Source organism: Sinohyriopsis cumingii, chromosome 15 (genome assembly GCF_028554795.1).
Source record: "Sinohyriopsis cumingii isolate HCF-2022 chromosome 15, ASM2855479v2, whole genome shotgun sequence".
NCBI classification, from domain to species: domain Eukaryota; kingdom Metazoa; phylum Mollusca; class Bivalvia; order Unionida; family Unionidae; genus Sinohyriopsis; species Sinohyriopsis cumingii.
Window position 1 is genome coordinate 146,114,173 of NC_142975.1, and position 20,525 is coordinate 146,134,697.

The following is a 20,525-nucleotide window of genomic DNA, read 5'->3' on the forward strand; positions in this document are numbered from 1 at the left end:
GCTATATCAGCTGAAGTTAGCTAACCAGGTGGCTCTTACATGGTAACAGAAAAGGACTGAACTCGTCTAGTCAATGTTGACTCAAGAAACTATACTTCGAAAGTACATGTATACATCTGTCATCTACTTATACAAGAAGAAATGCACGAGAAAATCCTGCGACAACTCCTTGCTGTCATTAGCCGGCAAAATCCTCACCAGAATTCTGCAGAATTTCGTTCTGCATCACATCGATCAAGGAATCCTGCGTGAGAATCATGTAGCCTCAAAGACGATGGAACATAAACATGATATTTGCATTTCTCCGCCACAAGTAGAAACTCCTTGAACTGAACTCCAGCCTTTAGATGACATTAGTCTACGTGACAAAAAATATGACACGGTCAGTCGTGGGGGCGTCGGGAGATCATAGAAAATTTTGGTGGACGTCGTTGGGTCATCCCAGCTATTCATAAATCAATCAAGGTTGGGTGTTGGTTCCAACCCTCATTAGCAATACGTTCTTTATCATGCTTACTGATGCCTTCATTGACTACTACATGGGATTTTCTCGGGATTTTCCAGGATTCTACCTCCACCAGTTATACTGGCCGCCATGTATAGCCTATCTTGTACTGAAAAATGGCGTTAAACCCTACAATAACAACAACTACACAGGGATCGACACCAGAACATAATGATTCCAATCTCTTCTATCTGAAGAGACGTCGAGCAAAGTCTAAGTTGCAGAAAGAGACATTTCTGAATCTCCTTTTTTGCTGAAGACTGTTCCCTGAAAGTAAAATCTGAGTCTGACATACAACACAGCATGGATGAATCATCTGCAGGTTGTTACAATTTTGTTGTTACAATAGTATCCAGGTTGTTACAATTTTGTTGGTACAATAGTATCACTAAAGCTAGGGTGATGGATCAACATGCATCAGAAATACCTTATGTAGATTCTTTCCTTACAGTAATTGGCCAAACCCTCAATGCATTGAACAGTTTCACTTTCCTCAGCAGTATACTCTTTGTGCAATCTACATCGATGAAGTGGCCAAGAATACGATTGACAAAGTAGTATTGCTTTTGGCAGACTATGGGCAAATGTATAGGAAAGGCATTATTCTGCTAACAAAAGTAAAGGTCTATCAAGTCATTGGGTTGCCCACCCAGCATTTTGCATGCAAAACGCTGGACGGTGTACAGCTGAGCTGATTTATTATATGGATGCGACATAAGTCATATAGCCTCATGCATACATAATATAATAGTTTACGTTCCACGTACCTGGCAATGAAGATAATTTTGATCTATGCAGCTAAATGCTCAACACATCTAGTCTGCTTCACCTCCCCAGTGAGCTAGTGGAGTTAATACTCGTACATCAACATTTATATACGTCTAAAGACAAGAAAATGTAGGGGTTTTCTTAGTCTGAACGAGTATTTGACAAACCTTCTAAATATTAGATGGTTCTGATGATAATCATTATAACTGTGTAATTGTCATAAAGCCCATAACTTTATTGGACCCATGTAAAAGGTAAAATAGTATTAATTGAAGATGTTAACATTCACTGAAAATACTGACAGTCGTTTTTTCTTTTTTAAATAGAAAAGCATTCAAGTAATAGAACCAAGTTTAGCATTCTGCTAGCTTGGGCTGTTTCATTGTAGAGAGGAAATGCACTGTTTGTTTGAAAATACCTTACATTTTGAATGATTCAGTAGAGTAAAGGAATGTTTGACGACGAACGCGTTCTGTTTTAAAAGTATGCACAGTATTTGCTACCTATTAGGACATACGACCAAGGGTATGCACAGTACTGGCTGCCTACTAGGTAATACGACAAAGGTTATGCACAGTACCAATTAGCTATTAGTTAATACGACAAAAGGTTATGCACAGTACCGGCTACCTATTAGGTTATACGACCAAGGGTATGCACAGTTCCGATTAGCTATTAGGTAATACGACAACTGGAATGCACAGTACCTGTTACCTTTTAGGTCATACGATAAAGGATATTCGCAGTACCAGTTACCCGTTAGGTTATACGACAAAGGGTATGCACAGTACTGGTTAGCTATTAGGTCATACGACAGAGAATATGAACAGTACAGGTTAGCAATCAGGTTATACGACAAGGGGTATGCACAGTACCGGTTAGCTATTAGGTCATACGATAAATCGTATTCACAGTACCAGTTACCGATATGGTTATATGACAAAGGTTATGCACAGTACCGGCTACCTGTTAGGCCACGCGACAAAGGGAATGCACAGTACCTGTTACCTTTTAGGTCATACGATAAAGGGTATTTGCAGTACCAGTTACCCGTTAGGTTACATGACAAAGGATATGCACAGTACTGGTTAGCTATTAGGTCATACGACAGAGGATATGAACAGTACAGGTTAGCAATTAAGTTATACGACAAGGGGTATGCACAGTGCCGGTTAGCTATTAGGCCATACGATAAATCATATTCACAGTACCAGTTACCGATTAGGTTATATGACAAAGGTTATGCACAGTACCGGTTAGTTATTAGGTCATTCGACAGAGGGCATGAACAGTACAGGTTAGCTATTAGATCATACGACAAGTGGTATGCACAGTACCTGTTAGCTATTAGGTAATACGACAGAGGTTATGCACAGTACCGGTTAGTTATTAGGTCATACGACAGAGGGTATGAATAGTACAGGTTATCAATTAGGTCATACGACAATTGGTATGTACAGTACCGATTACCTACAATGTAATACAACAAATAGCATGCACAGTAATAGGAAAAGCCTCTATATTATGACGATTTATTTGAAAATGTTAACCTTTAAATTGAGTGCGATTATTAATCATAAACGATATTTCAAAATGGAATGCGCGAAAACTATAGGCCAACGAAAGTAAATGCTGATTGTTCCAATTTTTTTAAAAAATCTCATCTGATGAAAAGTAAGTAAACAAAATCATGGCATAATTTTGAATATGTCCATTTATATTCGGAAGGGACTAACATATTGATGCAATGAAGGCATACGACACTGGATTTTGTAAAAATTATATATTTTAATGTTTTAGTGCGTAATTAGTTCTTGTTATGGTATGATTGTTGATACCAGTATTACAATTAAAGCGACCTGATATATTTATATGTCCAGTTTTCGGTTTTAATAATAGCGTAATAGCCATCTTCCAACGATATCCTGTTAAACATATTGTATAAAAGGGTAGATTTATCTTTGGCTATTATGGAATGCTGATTCTATATAAATCTAACATAAAAGTTGATTCCGCATCAGAAATAGTCGTGTGGTACCGCAAACCATTCTATATGGATTATATGTGATAATGCAGATACAGTTGCATGGGATAGTCAGTTTGTATTTAAAATGCATATATTGCATGAGTTTATGTGTGCCTGCTTACTTTTAGGGAAACGCCCACTTCATTTTATAGGTCAGTGTCAAGAGCCATTGTCAAAACTCTTGAAATAATTTGCAAAATATGAAGATCAAATTATGATTAAATCGCTTACCTTGACTAGTATCAAATCCTCCGAGATATTCTGAGGTCATAAACTGTTGCGTTAGCCCAGTTTTCCCTACCCCTAATCCTCCAGCGACCAGGATCTTGTAGGGAGTAATAACATCCAAGGCTGATACTGATCCAAGACTCTCATGCGATAAGGAGCTTGAAGTATGCGAGGACTGAGATAGGGGAAACACCTCACTTCCAGAGGAGACCACACTATTCGTACTGCGACTACGCAGAGAATCTCCCCTGTTCACGATAACTCCTTTCGAAGTTGTTTCGAAGTGTCGACACATATAGAAGTCTGTGTCCGAATGAAGGTTGTATCTGGATGGTTCCGCCCGTGTCATGTGTAACGACGGCTTTTTGTAGGAATTTCTCGTTGGCATACTGCTAGTTCGAGGACGCAACCCTTCATCAAATTCATCAGGAATAACTTTTTTAGGCTTTTTAAAAGACGATGCCCGTTTTCTGGGGCCTGTATCCAAGCTTAGTTTGTTCATTCCGCTGAATAGAGGGCTAGGACAACGTCGAATTTTATTGTTTAAAATTTTTCCCGAGTTTCCTTGACGCGCGTAACTTTCCCTCTGCATCTAAAAATTGTATGCTCCCTCCGTAAATGTTGACAAGTTTGTCTCAAGCAAGTTTAAACACAATTTTCTTTTCCACCAAAACTTATTTGCAGTTGTAACATTTTATTTCGTTTTTCTACCCTCCATAAGATCTATCCGCTGGTGAATTATACGATAAGTTAAGAAAGCTAAATACCACGATCAAGCAAACGGATATGTTGCTAATTTTCTCGTTTGTCATCTCAATACCAGATCTTTCTCTTCGACGACAGAATTCATATATTGCGGAGTTCAGTGTAATCCTTAATTTCATAAATAGCTTAATGCCCATTGGATGAGATCAATCAGCAGGGTTTTCCCACCGAACGATCGATGTCGCTCTCAGCACATTCAGCCTCCACTGTAGCGAATTCCTCTCTCTGGTACCAATAGCATTTTATCATTTACGCATTGTATTAGGGACTAGTATAGATTCAACATTTACAGAACAAAACAGTGATAAATATCGATCTCTGGGTCAACGAAAAGGGTATGTTTTCCCTGTCAAATCCTGTACTGTCGAGTATATAAATCAATTAATTCCGATATCAACATATGCTGGTCTCACTTCAAAGTTGGTCAACAACGTCATAGGAATGTTTACACTTCACACGCGGTATGTTTACTATATAAAATTAATATCTTTGTACAAGTATTTTTAATTATTTTTTTATGACACGTGGCTTGGTTCCACGCATTATTATCCGCGCACTGTTTTTATGCTTGTGTAATGAACATTCGATTCCATTACTTAAAACTGACCTATGACAATGTATGAACGTATTATAGGAAACAATTGTTTCGTCAGAGAAAGGTGCATGTGCATTAAGACAGTTAATGTTAGTCTTATGGTTGATTGACAAGTCTGATATTATTAATGGTCGTATGACGTGATGGATATGTTTTGTTTTCTTTTTTTGGGGGGGGGGGGTAAGGCTGTGAAAAAAGTCATTCCTTCAAGTATTATGGGAGGTGTGTGGGAAAGGACTAAACTGGAGACTATAGGTATGTATGCGTACAAACATTCATGTATTTATGTAGATAGGTACATACGTATCTGTCTGTGGATGAATACTAATTTATTTTCTAAAGATATTCCATTATATACATTGCACTACAGCGCATCCAAAGTGCATAAGTTGAATTTAAGTCTCTGTCAATACTGAAATTAAGCTTGCGATCTTTAGTTAAGGAAACCTAGCGTTGACAAAGACAAACAAACTGCTGAATGCGCTGCTTTCTTTTATTAACAAAACTAGTTATTATGATACTATTGTACTACCTCCTACGGTATCACCGTCGTCTTACAGTTTGTTCGATCAGATATGTCTTTGAAATGACTATGCATCAAATAATACAATTCCATATCTTACACTGCGTCGATGCAAACAAAAGGACCTAATATTGTTTGCGACTTGCAAGGCCCCATGATGAAATACCATTTTAACGCAGGTAAGATTTGTACATGTTTGTATTAAGCAATATTGATTTTGAAAGAAAGGTAAAATATTAAAGTAACAAATCATCACCTTCATTTTTGTAAGATGAGCTAAACTGGACTGGCATTAATAGATTTATCATACAGATTAGATCGATTTAAGAGAATGGTGAGTTGCCGGTGACCTCAGATATTGCAATGTATCACATTATGGCATATTATAGCAATTTTAGATCATATCTCATCAGAACATAAACTCGGATTTGATCGAATTTACTTCAATATTCAAGTATTATTGAAAAGACAGCTACAAGGATATGCTATCAAATAGAAGCTAATGGTGGCAACATAAAATATCTTCAGCAGAATATAATTCCTTACCTATATGGGAATGCAGTTTCCAATTACTTCTCTTGGGTAAAATACTAATGTTCGTGTTTCTTTCTGCCGTTATAACTGCTGTAGAAACAACATTTCTTTAAGCCCACGCTAGTATATGGTGTCGTACTAACTGAGGAGAAAAATATATATTTTTTAACAACGGTAACTTTAGGAATCAGGAAAGAAATGAAGGTTTCACATATTATTTTCTACATTATATATATATATATATATATATATATATATATATATATATATATATATATATATATATATATACACACACACACAGAGATCTTCTTTATCTAAGTTTAATACCAGAGTGCCAGACCCCCTAAACGAAACATAATGTTTGTACCTTAAAATGACATATATCCGGTGTTTATGCAACAAAAGAACTCTGAAACGAAGTTTTAAAGATTAAACTCATTCATTGGCAGGTAGGAATTTGAGGGGCGCAAGGCAAAGCCACGCCGTATAGAGCATTTGTTAAATTTATTTATTTATTTATTTATTTATTTCAGTGGCGTCGCTGGGGGGGGGGGGGTGCGGGGGGTGCGGACCGCACCGGGTGACACCATCTTAGAGGGGTGACACCAAAATGAAAAATTGCAAACTGTACAGAGCACACACTGCTCTGTCTAGTCGGATTTCATAAGCGGATAACCGATCATAGTTAAATAGATGACTAGCAGGCACAGTAGTGGCGTCGTTTGGGGGATGCGGGGGGGTGCGGACTGCACCGGGTGACACCATCAGAGGGGGTGACACCAAAATGACATTACTAAGGATTCTGTATGGTCTGTTACGGAAGGAGGACCATGGGGGTGACACCATGAGCTACCGCACTGGGTGACACCAACCCGAGTGACGCCACTGATTTATTTGTTTAATCATTTATTTTGCAGCTGAAAAGGGTGCCACTATAGAACATTGCCCCTTGTGCGCCTCAAACCCCACTTCGTCATTGTTCTTTAGTTCCGCTATCGCCAGTCCCTCACCGTGTAAATTTTAGTAGTAGTCACAGACTGATCATAACAATAGAGACTATTAAAACGGTAGGTCAGTCATTGCCTCATTTTTTTACAATAAATTTTACTTTCGACATCTGGCAAATTATTTTATTCAATCCGACCGCAAAGACAGTTAATAGAGCTTTGCAATGCTAGGTTTCTAATAGAAGACAAGGCAGTAGAGGGGACATAACTTCGCAATGAAGCGATCGGTGGCAAGCCAAATATATTTTGCAAAATATAATTTCCATGCTCTAAAGACAACTCTGTCTCGAATTTCGCTCTCACTGACATAATGGTCGGTACTGTTGTTGCACTTGCTACTTCTCTTGGCACATGCAGTCAAGAGTCGCAAGGCTTAATGGGAAATCTGGTATTTTTACATGTCCAATTAATAATATGAAACTATTACAAGAAAGATTTTTTTTCTATATTGTACATGCGGATACTGCGTACCCATCTTTAACAATGAACCCCTACTAAATACAAAGACAGTAAATAATTTTCCCTGTTGACATAAACTGGTCATCTGCTTGCCAATGAGTGTCACTGGCGTATCCGAGTCAGAGCCTTCCATCTCCCTAGGTAAGTCGAATCTCCCTAGGTAAGTCGAACAAAAGTGCAGAAGAAGAAAAAAGACCATAAATCGATTGAAATCTGTTCGCTTGTTTGAAGTACAACAAAATTATCACTTTCATTCTCTGTTGCAATGATTTGTAAAATAAATCTAGTAAAATTAATTTTAATGGCATGATATTTCTTTTATAATAAATTGAAAGTATTAAATAGATAAGATATTTACCCATTCCTTAGACTTCAAACTCAAAAGGGTAAACTTTTGTTACTATCTGATTAAAACTGGCTTTCGAAAAATGAAACATGAAAGAGTTTACAGACGAAATTATGCTGAAAGGCACTACTACCACAATAAATTATGTCAATGGCCTAATTTGGAATTTATTTTAGATAATGTTATTTGCTTACTATAAGATTATAAAGCAAGAGTCAAGAATTTTTTTATATGGTCACTCTCCATAAAACATTAGGCTACTCTATGTGTGTATCTATCTAGCCTCACGTGTCTACAGAATTCCGGAATTAATACTTTGAGACAGAACACGCTGCAATGTACCATGTACTATTAATAGCTCGGACTCCAAGACCTGATAAACTCCTGTCTTTGGAGGAAGAAATTAGTGGACCATATCAAGCGTATGGCTGAAATTGGTAATGGCTATACCAAGAGTGACATTCAATATATGGCCACAGATTTCGTCAGGTCCCTAGGAGAGCTTAAATCTCTTGGTAATAATTGGTTCGTTCACTTTTCTAGGCGATAAATGGATTTTAAAAATGGCAAAAGCCCAGAAGCTTAACATATGTAGAGCTAAATGTGCATAAAAGGATGTAATTCAAACATAATCATGAGAAATGGACGAAATCATCAGAGAAAATGGGCTGTTGTGATAATATGCCAGTATCAATACGGATCATGTATTGCCTAAAACTGCGTGTGCAAATGACAGCAAGAACAGGGCTACACATCTACCGATATGTACATCTACTACAACGAATGCGAGTCGTATTTAAAAATTATTAATTCCAGATGTAACCATATAAACATGCAATGTCTCAAACCTGACAACAAAACCATATTTTCAAGCACTTGGTCCTGATATTTTGTTCTACATTACGTAATTCAGGTACAACTTGGATATCTTATTATCAGTTTTACAGCAAAGAAAATCAAATCTATGTCTTTGAAAATTTTTTTTCTATCCTAATTTGTATCTCAACTAAATTCAAAAAGTATTTTTAGAAATATAGTCCTCATAGCATTCTCGCCATGGTAATAAAACAGCCCTTCTGAGAGTAATTAACCGCCCTTCTGAGAGTAATTAACGACCTACTCTTTGCTTTAGATAGTGGAATATTACGGTGCTCGTCTTAATTGATTTGCCTGAGGCATCTGATATAATGTACCGTGATATATTTCCAATGATTTAGACATTTAATAAAAGTCAATTTGTCCGGGCAAGTTGACTGAAAAATTGAACTTGCCCTTGAAAATTCGAGCTTGCCTAAATACAATATATCACCATGATTAAACCAATATAAAAAATATGGTATATTTTAAGGAAAGTCTGTTACATTTAATGAAGCTTTTCTTTCCTTTGTTTCCCTATATGCTGATAGTTAATGTTATCCCAATATATATATATATATATATATATATATATATATATATATATATATATATATATATATATATATATATATATATATATATATATATATATAAGTGCTTTTTATTTCCAAAGACACATTTGTCAAAGAAATCACACGAATTGCACTTTTAGCAATTAACACCGACTATCCATTAAAACGGCGACATGTCTCAAAACATTCTTTGAAAATCTCTGACAAACCGCCAGAGGCACACTAAGAACATGAAAGTCGGCGAAACCCTGATAAGTACAAATGTTACGAATTCAATGTTAACTCTGTAAAGTCTAAGTCTATATTCCTTATTTGTCCAAACTTATTTTAGGTAGTAAATATTCTTAGTATCACGTCTTCTGCGTGAGAAAATGTGAGACTGACCTTGATATTGACTACAAGATGGAAATGATAGATACAAATAGATGACAAAAAATGAAGCCATGTATGCATATAAAGGATGCGCCATATGTAAACGCTAAAAAATGTGTTGATTCATGTATTGTGGCGAGATCGCAGGGTATAAAACCTGTCGAACAAAACGCATGAAGATCTGAACACGACCCCTTGTTGGTAAAGTAGCTGGAGAACAGCTATTGTATTTTACCCAGACACCGAAGTTCAATAAAATTGTATTTTGAATCTTTCTCAGTTACTTGCCCATGGGCTAGTTTCTTGAAAAATCGAGCTTGCCCGGATGAATCTGAGCTTGTCCCTGAAGTCAGGCAAATGGATTTGTAAATCTCTGATATATTACTTCACCGTCTCCAGTATATATTTGGTATGCACGACTTCGTTTTTCCAGAATTTAATGCAGATATTAAGTACATCAAGAAACCAGCAAGTTTGTACTGATTCAACTCATTCTTTTCTGTAACTTGATAGTTTGTCTTAAGACACGACACAACAATAGTGCTTTCAAAAGAAGTTTATACTTAATAGTTATGCACGGCGTGTTCATAGTAGAGTATGAAAAAAGATGAAGGGAATAAAGAGAGGTAGGTTTGTGTCACAAGAGCAGACTGAGTCTGCTGACATTTCTTGTCTGTTTAAATATGTTGGTTTACAAAAGAGTCACCAAATACGACTTGCGTTCTCACATGTGACATACACACACGCATGTACATATACACCGATATAGACTTACTTACATGCCGAGCAGAATTATTGACGCAAATAAGAGGCAGTCAGTTAAGGGCACATATAGTTTTAAATATTAAGATATATACATGTATTACATTCGAGTATCAGGACTTCGGAACCCATATTAGCGTGAAATCGATTTTATGACCACTTCATGGTAGCAGACAAACATTTAATTCAAATAAATACTAGTAAAAGGATTATTATAGTAATTTTGTAAAAATTGTCAATTCACTTGTGTTAAATTGTTGTTAATAATTAAATATACTATTGTCCTGCCTTTATATTGAAACATTTTCTTAAAGAATGTTAATTACTTTAATTATCTCTTTATTTTCTCTTATCATTTGGGTACTTTAGAAAATGAGGAAAAATTGTTATTGCTCTGCTCTATGATATGACCTTCTGTACCTTAAAAATAATTTCTAAGTACAATAAATCTATAGAAAGTATTGGTCGTTCTCATATTCATTAATTAATACGCAGATATGATAGTATCGAATGTCGGCATTTACAATACAAAGCCCATTACATTGCTGTCACCTATCGACATTAATTTTAAAATCCTTTTTTTCTGAAGCTGATACTCCGACTTCCATGATCGGACAATAGCCTTTCATTGTGCCATTCTCTTGGGCCATAAATTGTTTTTGTAACTATATACTCGAACTCGAAATCATGAAACGTTCAGAAAGGAGACTGGGAATTTTGAGATCAGATATCTCCAAAGCTACTAATGAATGTTGCATAAAATTCTCAGCTTCCTCTAGTTATGGTGTGTATTCTAAAATATTGCTGCTATCTGTGATAGCTTTTGAATGTGCTGAAAAATGACTACTAACAGCTGCGGTATAGCAAACTTCAGATTTCGCTTGCATAAATATCGTTTGAATTCTAAACATGCTTTTGGAACTAAATGGGTTAATACAAGTTCATTCATTGACCAGCGAAGAATAAAAAAAAGACTGAGACTTTATTATAAAATCAACGATTGCTATTCTAAAGGAAAACTGCATAACTCATTGAAGGTGACATTCTGTACTAAAAATAGATTCTGATTTTACAGATTAAGCTACTTTTTTGTGAACTACCAGCATCATCCACTGAAAATGTTTACCTGCTTCCATCGTCAACTTGCCAAATTGGGTAAATTCAACGTGTCAGTTAGGCACGTTTTAAATTTAACCATAATTCAGTTTTTACGTGATGTATTTATCAATTGGCTCACCATATATCAAACATATCTGTCAATATTAGTATCTATGATAGCATCACTTTAATTTCGCACACTGATCTAAACCTTCTTTCCACTAATATATTTGCCCAGACGTGAAGCTACAAGAGTGCATGAAATGTAATAGTGAGAGATGGATAGATAGACATGTCGACTTAACGTTCTTGTCAATATGAATCTTCTCATGGATATCGGTCAAAAGAAAAGCCAAGCATCACTTAACCTCTTTCAGCTTTAAACTATTATTTCGTCATCCCTACCTATTAGTACCGAACTAAAAGACAATCTTATCGAAGATGAGATTGCAGTTTAAAAGGGAAGCTGAAAATATCTGACTACACCGACACTTCTGAATGCAGTGGTAGAAGTCACTTAAGAAAAGAAACAATGTGCCGCCTCATCTTCGAAAATTCATTGCCTTATTTTCGTCATTTTCTTTTCTTTGAATGTATATTGATTTCAATATGTACAGTCGGTGCACTGACACACACCGTACCATTTAATACAATTACAAAACATCATTTCAACAGCTTGTATACCGTTACATTCGCTTTAATGGGCTGTATAAACCGACACATAATTCATTAACCCATTTCAAATTGGCAGCTACTGCAGAAATGTTGCAATGGTAGTTGCTTGTGTAGCAAACATTTTGAAAGTTCTGGACCATAGTGAAATTTAATTCGACTACACATTTTGTTCGCGTAGGAGAAGCCATTGCGACATAAATAAATCATTGCATACATCGAGAAATTCTAAATGAAAATGTTGTAAATGTATCCTTATGTTAAGTTACTTTTCCTTTTATACTTTTTTGTTTCGTAATGTCATGTAGTTATGAGAACACTAAAGTTACAAAATACGATTTGCTGGCCAAGGCAGACCCTAGTACAGCTAATAAAATGTCGTCTGTTAGAATTTTACAGGAAACATAATGTTACATAGCGTATATGGGTTAATAAACAATATATGTATTTATTTATTTATTTATTTACTTATTTTTTTTTTACATGTCCATTTAATCTGAGCTGGTTTGATCTGGCGTTCCACTTGGATGTCCTTTTATCTAGTTCGTAGACTGAAACTATTTAATTATTTTCAATAAAGTCTGCACGTCGATATTCTTATATCCACTGAATTAAACTTTGATTAATCTGTTTGTTTTGCAATGTCATTCACACTGTAGAACTGAAGAACAAATTCTGAAACGTAAAAGATATGTAATAAATACAGTATTGTATCCGTGGTATTTCTCCAGCCAGGGTAAGTAACTCTTTTTGGTACCCGTATGAACACGTCTTCGTTTGACAGCCTCGTCACGTACCAGGGCCGTATCAAATTTGTCCTTTCAGAACTCAGCACTTATACGATTCTTTGTAGATACCAAAAAAGTGTAATTATTAGGCTAAACATTTCTGTTTACTTGCTATATGCTGCCTATATGTGAATTACATGACTGTATTTTTCGGATGGTTATAAGGTTACAACCTTTACAAAATTTCCTAAACGGTTACACGGTATACTATAACCAGAATGATGTTAATCAATGAAATCGATTCAAACCTCAACCGTTCATTATCTCTTCTCCTTGTGATTACTTAAAACTGACAGCTTTTTAAACCCAATTTTGCTAAATTTGTGATTACTTTGTTTTTACTGAACGTCGTTTAGCTTTTATTATGACAGGATTCAGTTTGTAAGATATTCAGAGTTTGAATATATCTGACAATTGTAATTAAGCGTCTTTAGGATCGCCATACTCTTGTTTTCCACTGCTAAACATATATATGTACCAATGATGAAAAATGTTACCAATAATGCAGTCAGACGTTCTTCCTAGAAATGTGCACAAAATAATTTTGTTGGAACTACAATGACTAAGAAACTATGCAGTTGCTTACAAACCTGAAACTGTTTCTCCCTTAAAACAAGTCTTTCTCGTCAAAGGTTTTGTTAGGCTCGTGTTCTTCTTAAAGGTATGCTAAATAGTTTGAAGTGTTCTTTGTTAACTTGATCAGCAAATCAGCCTGATCTGTAATGTAATGTGAGACTCAATGAATTTTAGTCAATTTTGGATTATTCGTAGCGAAGCCTTGAGTCAACCAATGGAGGTAATGGTTTCCTTAAAAGCCTGGTTAAAATAATTCCGGATTAGCTAGCGTAACTCACGTGACCTTGTTTACATCTGATATTATTATAAGGCTCTAAATGTTAAGACAATTTTGGAATTATCGATTACGGAATAACTCTTAATTCTTTTAAAAAAATTTTAGGATTATATCATTGTGATTCATTCATTACTTTTGGTACGCCAATATATTATTACAATCATTCGGAATATCACCGGAACTCATAGATTACTCGATCATTGAACTTATTTAGAACTGTTTAGGATTTCATTCACGATACTTTTCGTTATATTTAAACTTTCCTTTCTATTTTAGGACATAAATTGTTTTTTCAATTGACAAAATTTGATGGTTTTTGATCTTTGTGTTACTTATTTTAAGACAGAGAATCGTAACATTTGTCATTTAAATGAAATCATGTCTATTTGAAAGATGAGTAGATATCGGAATCGGATTAGTTCTTATTTTCAAATTAAATAAGATACATATAAAAACTTTTCATGCCAAAATCTGTTATGAGTTTAAACCGTCAGATGATCCATTGAGATATTCCCGAAATAAAGCTGAAAGATATCCAAAGAGCAAGAATCATACCCGTGTATAATTAAGAAAGTTTCGATGAGTTGATCTTTCTTCATATTGCTAAAATAATTTATTCTAAAACTAAATACACAGCGCATCGGAGTATTCACAACGTCAATCATTATTATAAGGGATTTATATGTAGCTTTTATTACAGTATTTGTAGGTTACTGCATTTGTATGGGAAAATATGAACGAGTTTTTCAGATGGAATACTGCACGACCTTGGGAGTGCAGTATATCCATCAGACAAAATGAGTTCATATTTTCGCATACAAATGCAGTTACTTTTTATTATATGCCCATTTTTATTCTAGCTAAGGCTTAATTATGTAAATAAAAATACACTACAGGAAACAAAGTAACTGAATGTATGCCGTATTCCGAAATAAATACACAAGCGCAGATACAGTATTACACAACACAACAGTGTTAATGCGCACATAACTCCACCCAGATAAATTTGAACTTGGTCACACGCTAAACATAACTTTCAAAAGAAAATGGCATTTTGGTCTACTTAGAATTGAAATGTGGAGTCATATTGTGAATGAATGCGCATTGCAACAACTTTTCCATTTGATCTGGAATGAATAGACTTTGGCATTTTTGTCGTTTCTACGAAATTTCTTGATTATGGGCTGGATTTATGTGCCAATTCTACATGAAGTACATCCGATTTCAGCGGCGAAGGAGCAGCGTACTGTTGACATCTGCAAGTGTTTTTCTGTTCTGCCATTGAATGTTTGAAATCTTAATGTGGGGAAAATATGGAGACTTTCAAATGCAATGATAAAATAAGCTATGGAATTTAATGTTTATTTCATTTTCAATAAAGTAAGGAGGATGTAATTACACTTGGAATATAGTCGAAATTATAGTGCAATTTCGAAATGCGTAATCAAGCTTGAGAACCGATGACATAGCTCATGTAATTCGGATTTACAGAACTACGTAAGTACATTTTGAGAAAATTAAGGATGTAAAAGTGTAAGTATATTTTTTGCCATTCTTATTACCAGCTAAAGAAGACAGTTTATGCCTTATCACTTAGATGTTATTTGTAAGGACCCTGTCTGGCGTCTATAGCTTGCCAAAATCCGAAACATTGTATCAGAAAAATTAACGTGGAATGTGCCAAAGCAGCTGGTATGTGGCAGTCCATGAAACATCTGATTTAGTTCATTCAGTTGGTTTACTTCATCGACAGAGAAATAAAATAAATCTAAACTTCTGGCGCCTGCGTTCATTGTTTGTTTACAATTAACGCGAGCTCAATTTCGTAAAATACTGAACGATTCTGTCAATGCAAAGTTAACGGAGAAAAAAATGTGCATATAATAATAGATGCTATATAATTAACAATTCAGTACATTGATATACTTTTATTATTTACGTTTTTATGTACTCTTTTGTTGATTGAGTAGTATATCTTTATCGCTGTATTCTCTATTGATTTTATGTAAAGTTCTCTACGTAAAAAATATATGTTGCACGCATACCATGAACATCTATTAAGTTCCATCATTATGTTAAATGATGATATTTAATGTGGTTAAAGCACCCCTTCTTAATGGGTTCTAATGACCATTAATATTAATGTGAAACACTATCATCATCGCAAACATTTCTAATAGTTAGAACCTCATGCAAACATAACCAATACCAATTAGAGTAGTTCCAAGCGGTATTGCTCTGACCGGCATAAACACAGAACTGAAACTTGATATGAATCGGTAGATGTTGGCGCAGATCAGCGGTGCCCAAACTTTACGCATGAGGTGCCACACTGCATTTTTCTTCTCGCTCACGGGGATGTATATAAATTTGTCTTTTATTTTTCACTAGCAGTCGGCCAAAGTTCAGGCCGTTTGTTCGTCAGTAATGGTACATATAACTGACCATTCAATCCTAAAAATTAAATATTGTACTTGGTTATGTTCTAAGTTTTATTATTTCTTACATAGATATGAAAATTGAATTGTGTTTCGAACATTCAATGCCATTATTTTCTTTATAATCGTAATTAGCATTATCAGCTCATCTAATTTTGTTCATGTACATTTTCAGGTCAAAGAACCAATCGTGGATTAAAGCAGCTGTTGCCCCTTTGATATCATTGATTGTTACTGGAGTGATCTGGTATCGCATGACCCACAGTTAGCGATCGGCGAATAAGCAAATAAAGAAACTAACCTTCAAGATATAATACATGTCTATTTGGTGTTCTTTGCTCTTTATTAAATACTTTTAATTTCCAGTATAAATCAGGTTATTGCGGGAAGAGATCGATAAATAGACGCCATGTAGATTCCAGGTTATAGAAGGGGCGTTACTCTGATACCGAAATTTATTTTTACCATGACACATATTTGTCCTAATGGCATGATCCCGATGTATATGCTGCACAGATTGTAAGTTTGAAATTGGATGCTACTTCAATGGCTCTCATTCTGTCACTTATACCCTAAGACAACAAAAACTGATCTACGAGAGCTAAAACAATGGATATCAAACTACTTGGGGGGGGAGGGGGCGGCAGTTTTGTATCTGAGAATGGGCACACCGATATGGACATGAAAGTACTTGTCGACCACAGTCTGTTTAAATAAAACCAGGTGTTACAACAAAAAAATGATAAATTGTGCACAGCAAAGTTAACACTTATGAAGTGCAAAAACCATCAGAAATCTGCAACACAATCATCCTTGATATTCTTATTCTTATTTGCTACCATAGATTCGATCTCTTGATTCGTGGCAAATATGGCAATCATGTTATTGACCTTTTCATGAAATCAATAGACAATCAGTTAACCGATTAGCTACAGTCATATCTATTTACAGAAGATAAAGATTTTATTTGACAACACAGGGTACGGCCGTGTTTTGAAAAAAGGTGAAATTCAAGGGTGCATTGTTACCATGGTGAATTTCCAATATTTCCCCCAAATAAAGCTGGTGATGCAGAACTGGTAGCTTTTGGTCATCTATTGTATATAAGATAAGCACATGAATGGTGGCTCTATGCAGAAAAGTACCAAAAACCTCCAATACCGCGTTGCCAGAAAAAAAAAAACAACGCGATATCGTAGGTAGCTTCCATAACGGAATGTTTTTTCAACAATAAAATATAATCTATCTGTAATAAAATGGATCGTTTACCATTTTTTTCCCACCAATATGATTCGCAAAATATATGTCTTTACCAGGAGATTTATCTAAGGTATTTTAACGTTCCATTTTAAAAACAAAGATGTATAGAAACGACAATCAAAGCTTTCCTGTTCAATTTGTATCCTTTGTTGTAACAAACGATTTCGCGCTTGCTGTAAACATGACTAAATTCTCTCTTTCTTGTTTAATTCCATTCCTTCCCATGATGTATCTGTTAGTTCTTTTCTTTGTTTATGAGTGTATATTTCGCTCCTAATTGCATTTTTCATTTCTTTATACTTGATATGTTCCCATCACTATCAGAACAAATGCTCAGGAAAGCTTTCATTGTCGCTATTCGTTTTACCTATTCATCAATGGGTTGTTTTAATTACTGCTGGAAAATGTCACTTTCTTATCGTGGTTCATATCTGCGATGCATATCAAATTTTGATTGAAAACTTTAACAACAAAACTCAGTAAATTTTCTCTCAACCCTGCTAAACGTTATTGAGAGGATACATCCTGTAGCTATTCCTGCGACTCCTAAACCAGCTTGCAATATCCATAATGAAACAAGAGCCGTAAAAAACTGAGTGTTAATCTGTATTTCTATCTACATATCTGTAATGTTTCATCTCTTTAACAAAATCCTTCTTAATGTCGGTGAACATTTGCAACCTGAACTTTGTGCCACTCTGTCGTCAGTGCTGGATATAAATGTGGTGCAGTTAATATATAACTTAGATGTAGGATTGAAACATATTGGTGGTTCAATGGAGTTTTGAATTAAGAGTTTGCTTAGGTTTCCTCTTTAACACTGACATATGCTTTAGGTCCACTAGTGCTTAGTATGTGGATTACACTAATTAATCACTTAATTATTTTGTCTATAAGGATCCCGCATACTAGTCGATTGTTTAGAGGCTCAGTGAGCTTAGAACAGTCAGTTTGTTAACAACCTCAGCTTACATGTTACCTGTCGTTGTCACACCTGTTTAAACTCCCATGTCACCTGAAGCTGAAAAAAGTGTTTAAAAGTCAAGCTCTTCAGTAATAAGGCGTAACCATCTGTACGATCTGAGTTTGACATAGCAAGGCAAACAGTATTAATTATGCATTTTTGTCTCACTTGTCTTTATATTATTGTGAGATTTTATAACATTTCTAAAACTCATTTTGACTGTTCGTTTAATGTATTGAACAATATAATTGGCTATTTTTTACATGTTTCTTAAGAGGGAACACTTTGTTGTACATTAGCACAACACCTAAATAAAAATTCCGTTATACTCCAGAAATATATTTTGGATGCACTTGTTTAGTTTGACTTTCAACATGACATTGAAGAAACGTTTATTTTTTTCCTTCTCCCGTCTTCACTGCTCTGCTACTGCTCTCTTAATTCCTGTGAACGTTTCCCATATTGGTTACCAAGTTGAAAACTATGTGAATACGTTTACTTTACAAAAATACCTTTCTGGACTTTATTTAGATTTGTGCTTTATCTAGGTTAGTCCAGTTAAATCAGTTATTTGCAGTAAATTTATAATGGTAACGCAAACATTACTTACACATACATTTGCTCTCTCTTACTCTCTTGAAAACAGTAATGTTACAGATTATATTTTTTCAGTGTTGGGGTGGGGCGAGCTATCAAAATCCTAACTTTTAATTTCAAAGGAATGGAAAGGCCATTTATAGCAACTTTAAAATTACATTAAACTTATCTCATCATTATGCTGAAAGTGGAAATACGTCAAATAAGAAATAAATAATGGATATTAATATATATTCACAACGTGTAAAACAGAAAAACATCAGTTGGTTTTACAAAGGCGATGTTTACTACAGACTTCTGTACATGAAGAGAAGAAAATACAGACTGCAACAATAAGTGGAGGCAGGAAAGTAGAGAAATAATGACGTGACGAAGCACACAGTAGAATAGGACGACAATGATACAATTCCAGGATAATTCAGAATGCCACAAATATAATTGTAAACATTAATCAAAGCCTAAAATCATATGCAAAGTTTCAAGTCCTCATTTCATGATAAATGTATATCGTAGATGATTACACTTTACTAAGCCAGGAAGTATTAGTAAAGTTTTAGACGTGGATTGTGCTATTTCGTACCTTTATTTTGACACATTTCATCCCGAACGTAATATATTAAAAGAAATATATATATATATATATATATATATATATATATATATATATATATATATATATATATATATATATATATATACTCGCAATGGCATACGCATGCATTCAGGTTCACAAATACTCGCAGATATATACATATGTATGACACGCACATACTTTTCTAGTAGTCAGATGAACATATCAATTGTCTTACAGCAACTATATTATCAAACTTTTCTCATTTACTGTTTCTATAATGTCTATAAGCAATCTTCGTGAACAGAGACAATATATTGTTTGTATATTGAATTATAAGGTCAATATTATCATCAGTCTGAGTAAGGTCTTTAATTCCAAGGATAATATTTATGTTTCTGAATTCCAAATTATTCGTATGGGTATGTTTACCTTTAATTCATTGCAAAATGTAATTTAAAAACGTATTTGTCACGTGAAATGGTAATTGCATGTAACATGCAGAAAGAGCAGAGATCGTTTCCGATAATTCAGATTTTTGTTTTAGAAATGTAACCATAAACTACTGGGACATTTTGAAGTTCTATAATATAACAGGAAAACAATTCTGCCAAATGGAGTCAAACAACTATTATTCCATCGAATTAGCAGGCTGTTAAGTTCAAGAATATTTAATAGATAATTAAGAATGTTTTCAAAGCGAGTTGAAAAAAAGAACTTATTTTATACCTAAGACAACAAACTCAACATAGCACCAATTAATGTTATATTCCGGACAGTATTTCATTTTTCCACCAGTTTTAATTTCTTTGCTTTTGTATTATTAATATTTATACTAAGACCACTGATACAAAATAATGCCACGACCTTGGTTAGTTCAGACAGTACTTCATGACACTCATGATTGATAATTTACCAGATCACATCCATTATCTATCTTTGGAACTGGCGTGAACGCATT

The 20,525-nt window shown here is 34.8% G+C and overlaps 1 protein-coding gene across 1 annotated transcript in view; it reads right to left on the reverse strand.

Moving 5' to 3' along the window:
- LOC149783000 (GTP-binding protein RAD-like) overlaps nt 1–4,475 on the reverse strand; it is a 77,808-nt gene extending 73,333 nt beyond the window's left edge. Inside the window, exon 1 of the mRNA XM_089934954.1 lies at nt 3,531–4,475. Coding sequence (XP_089791080.1) covers nt 3,531–4,119 — 589 coding nt within the window. The 5' untranslated portion in view covers nt 4,120–4,475. The remainder of the gene's footprint in view (nt 1–3,530) is intronic.
- Between the last annotated feature and the right edge of the window lie 16,050 nt (nt 4,476–20,525).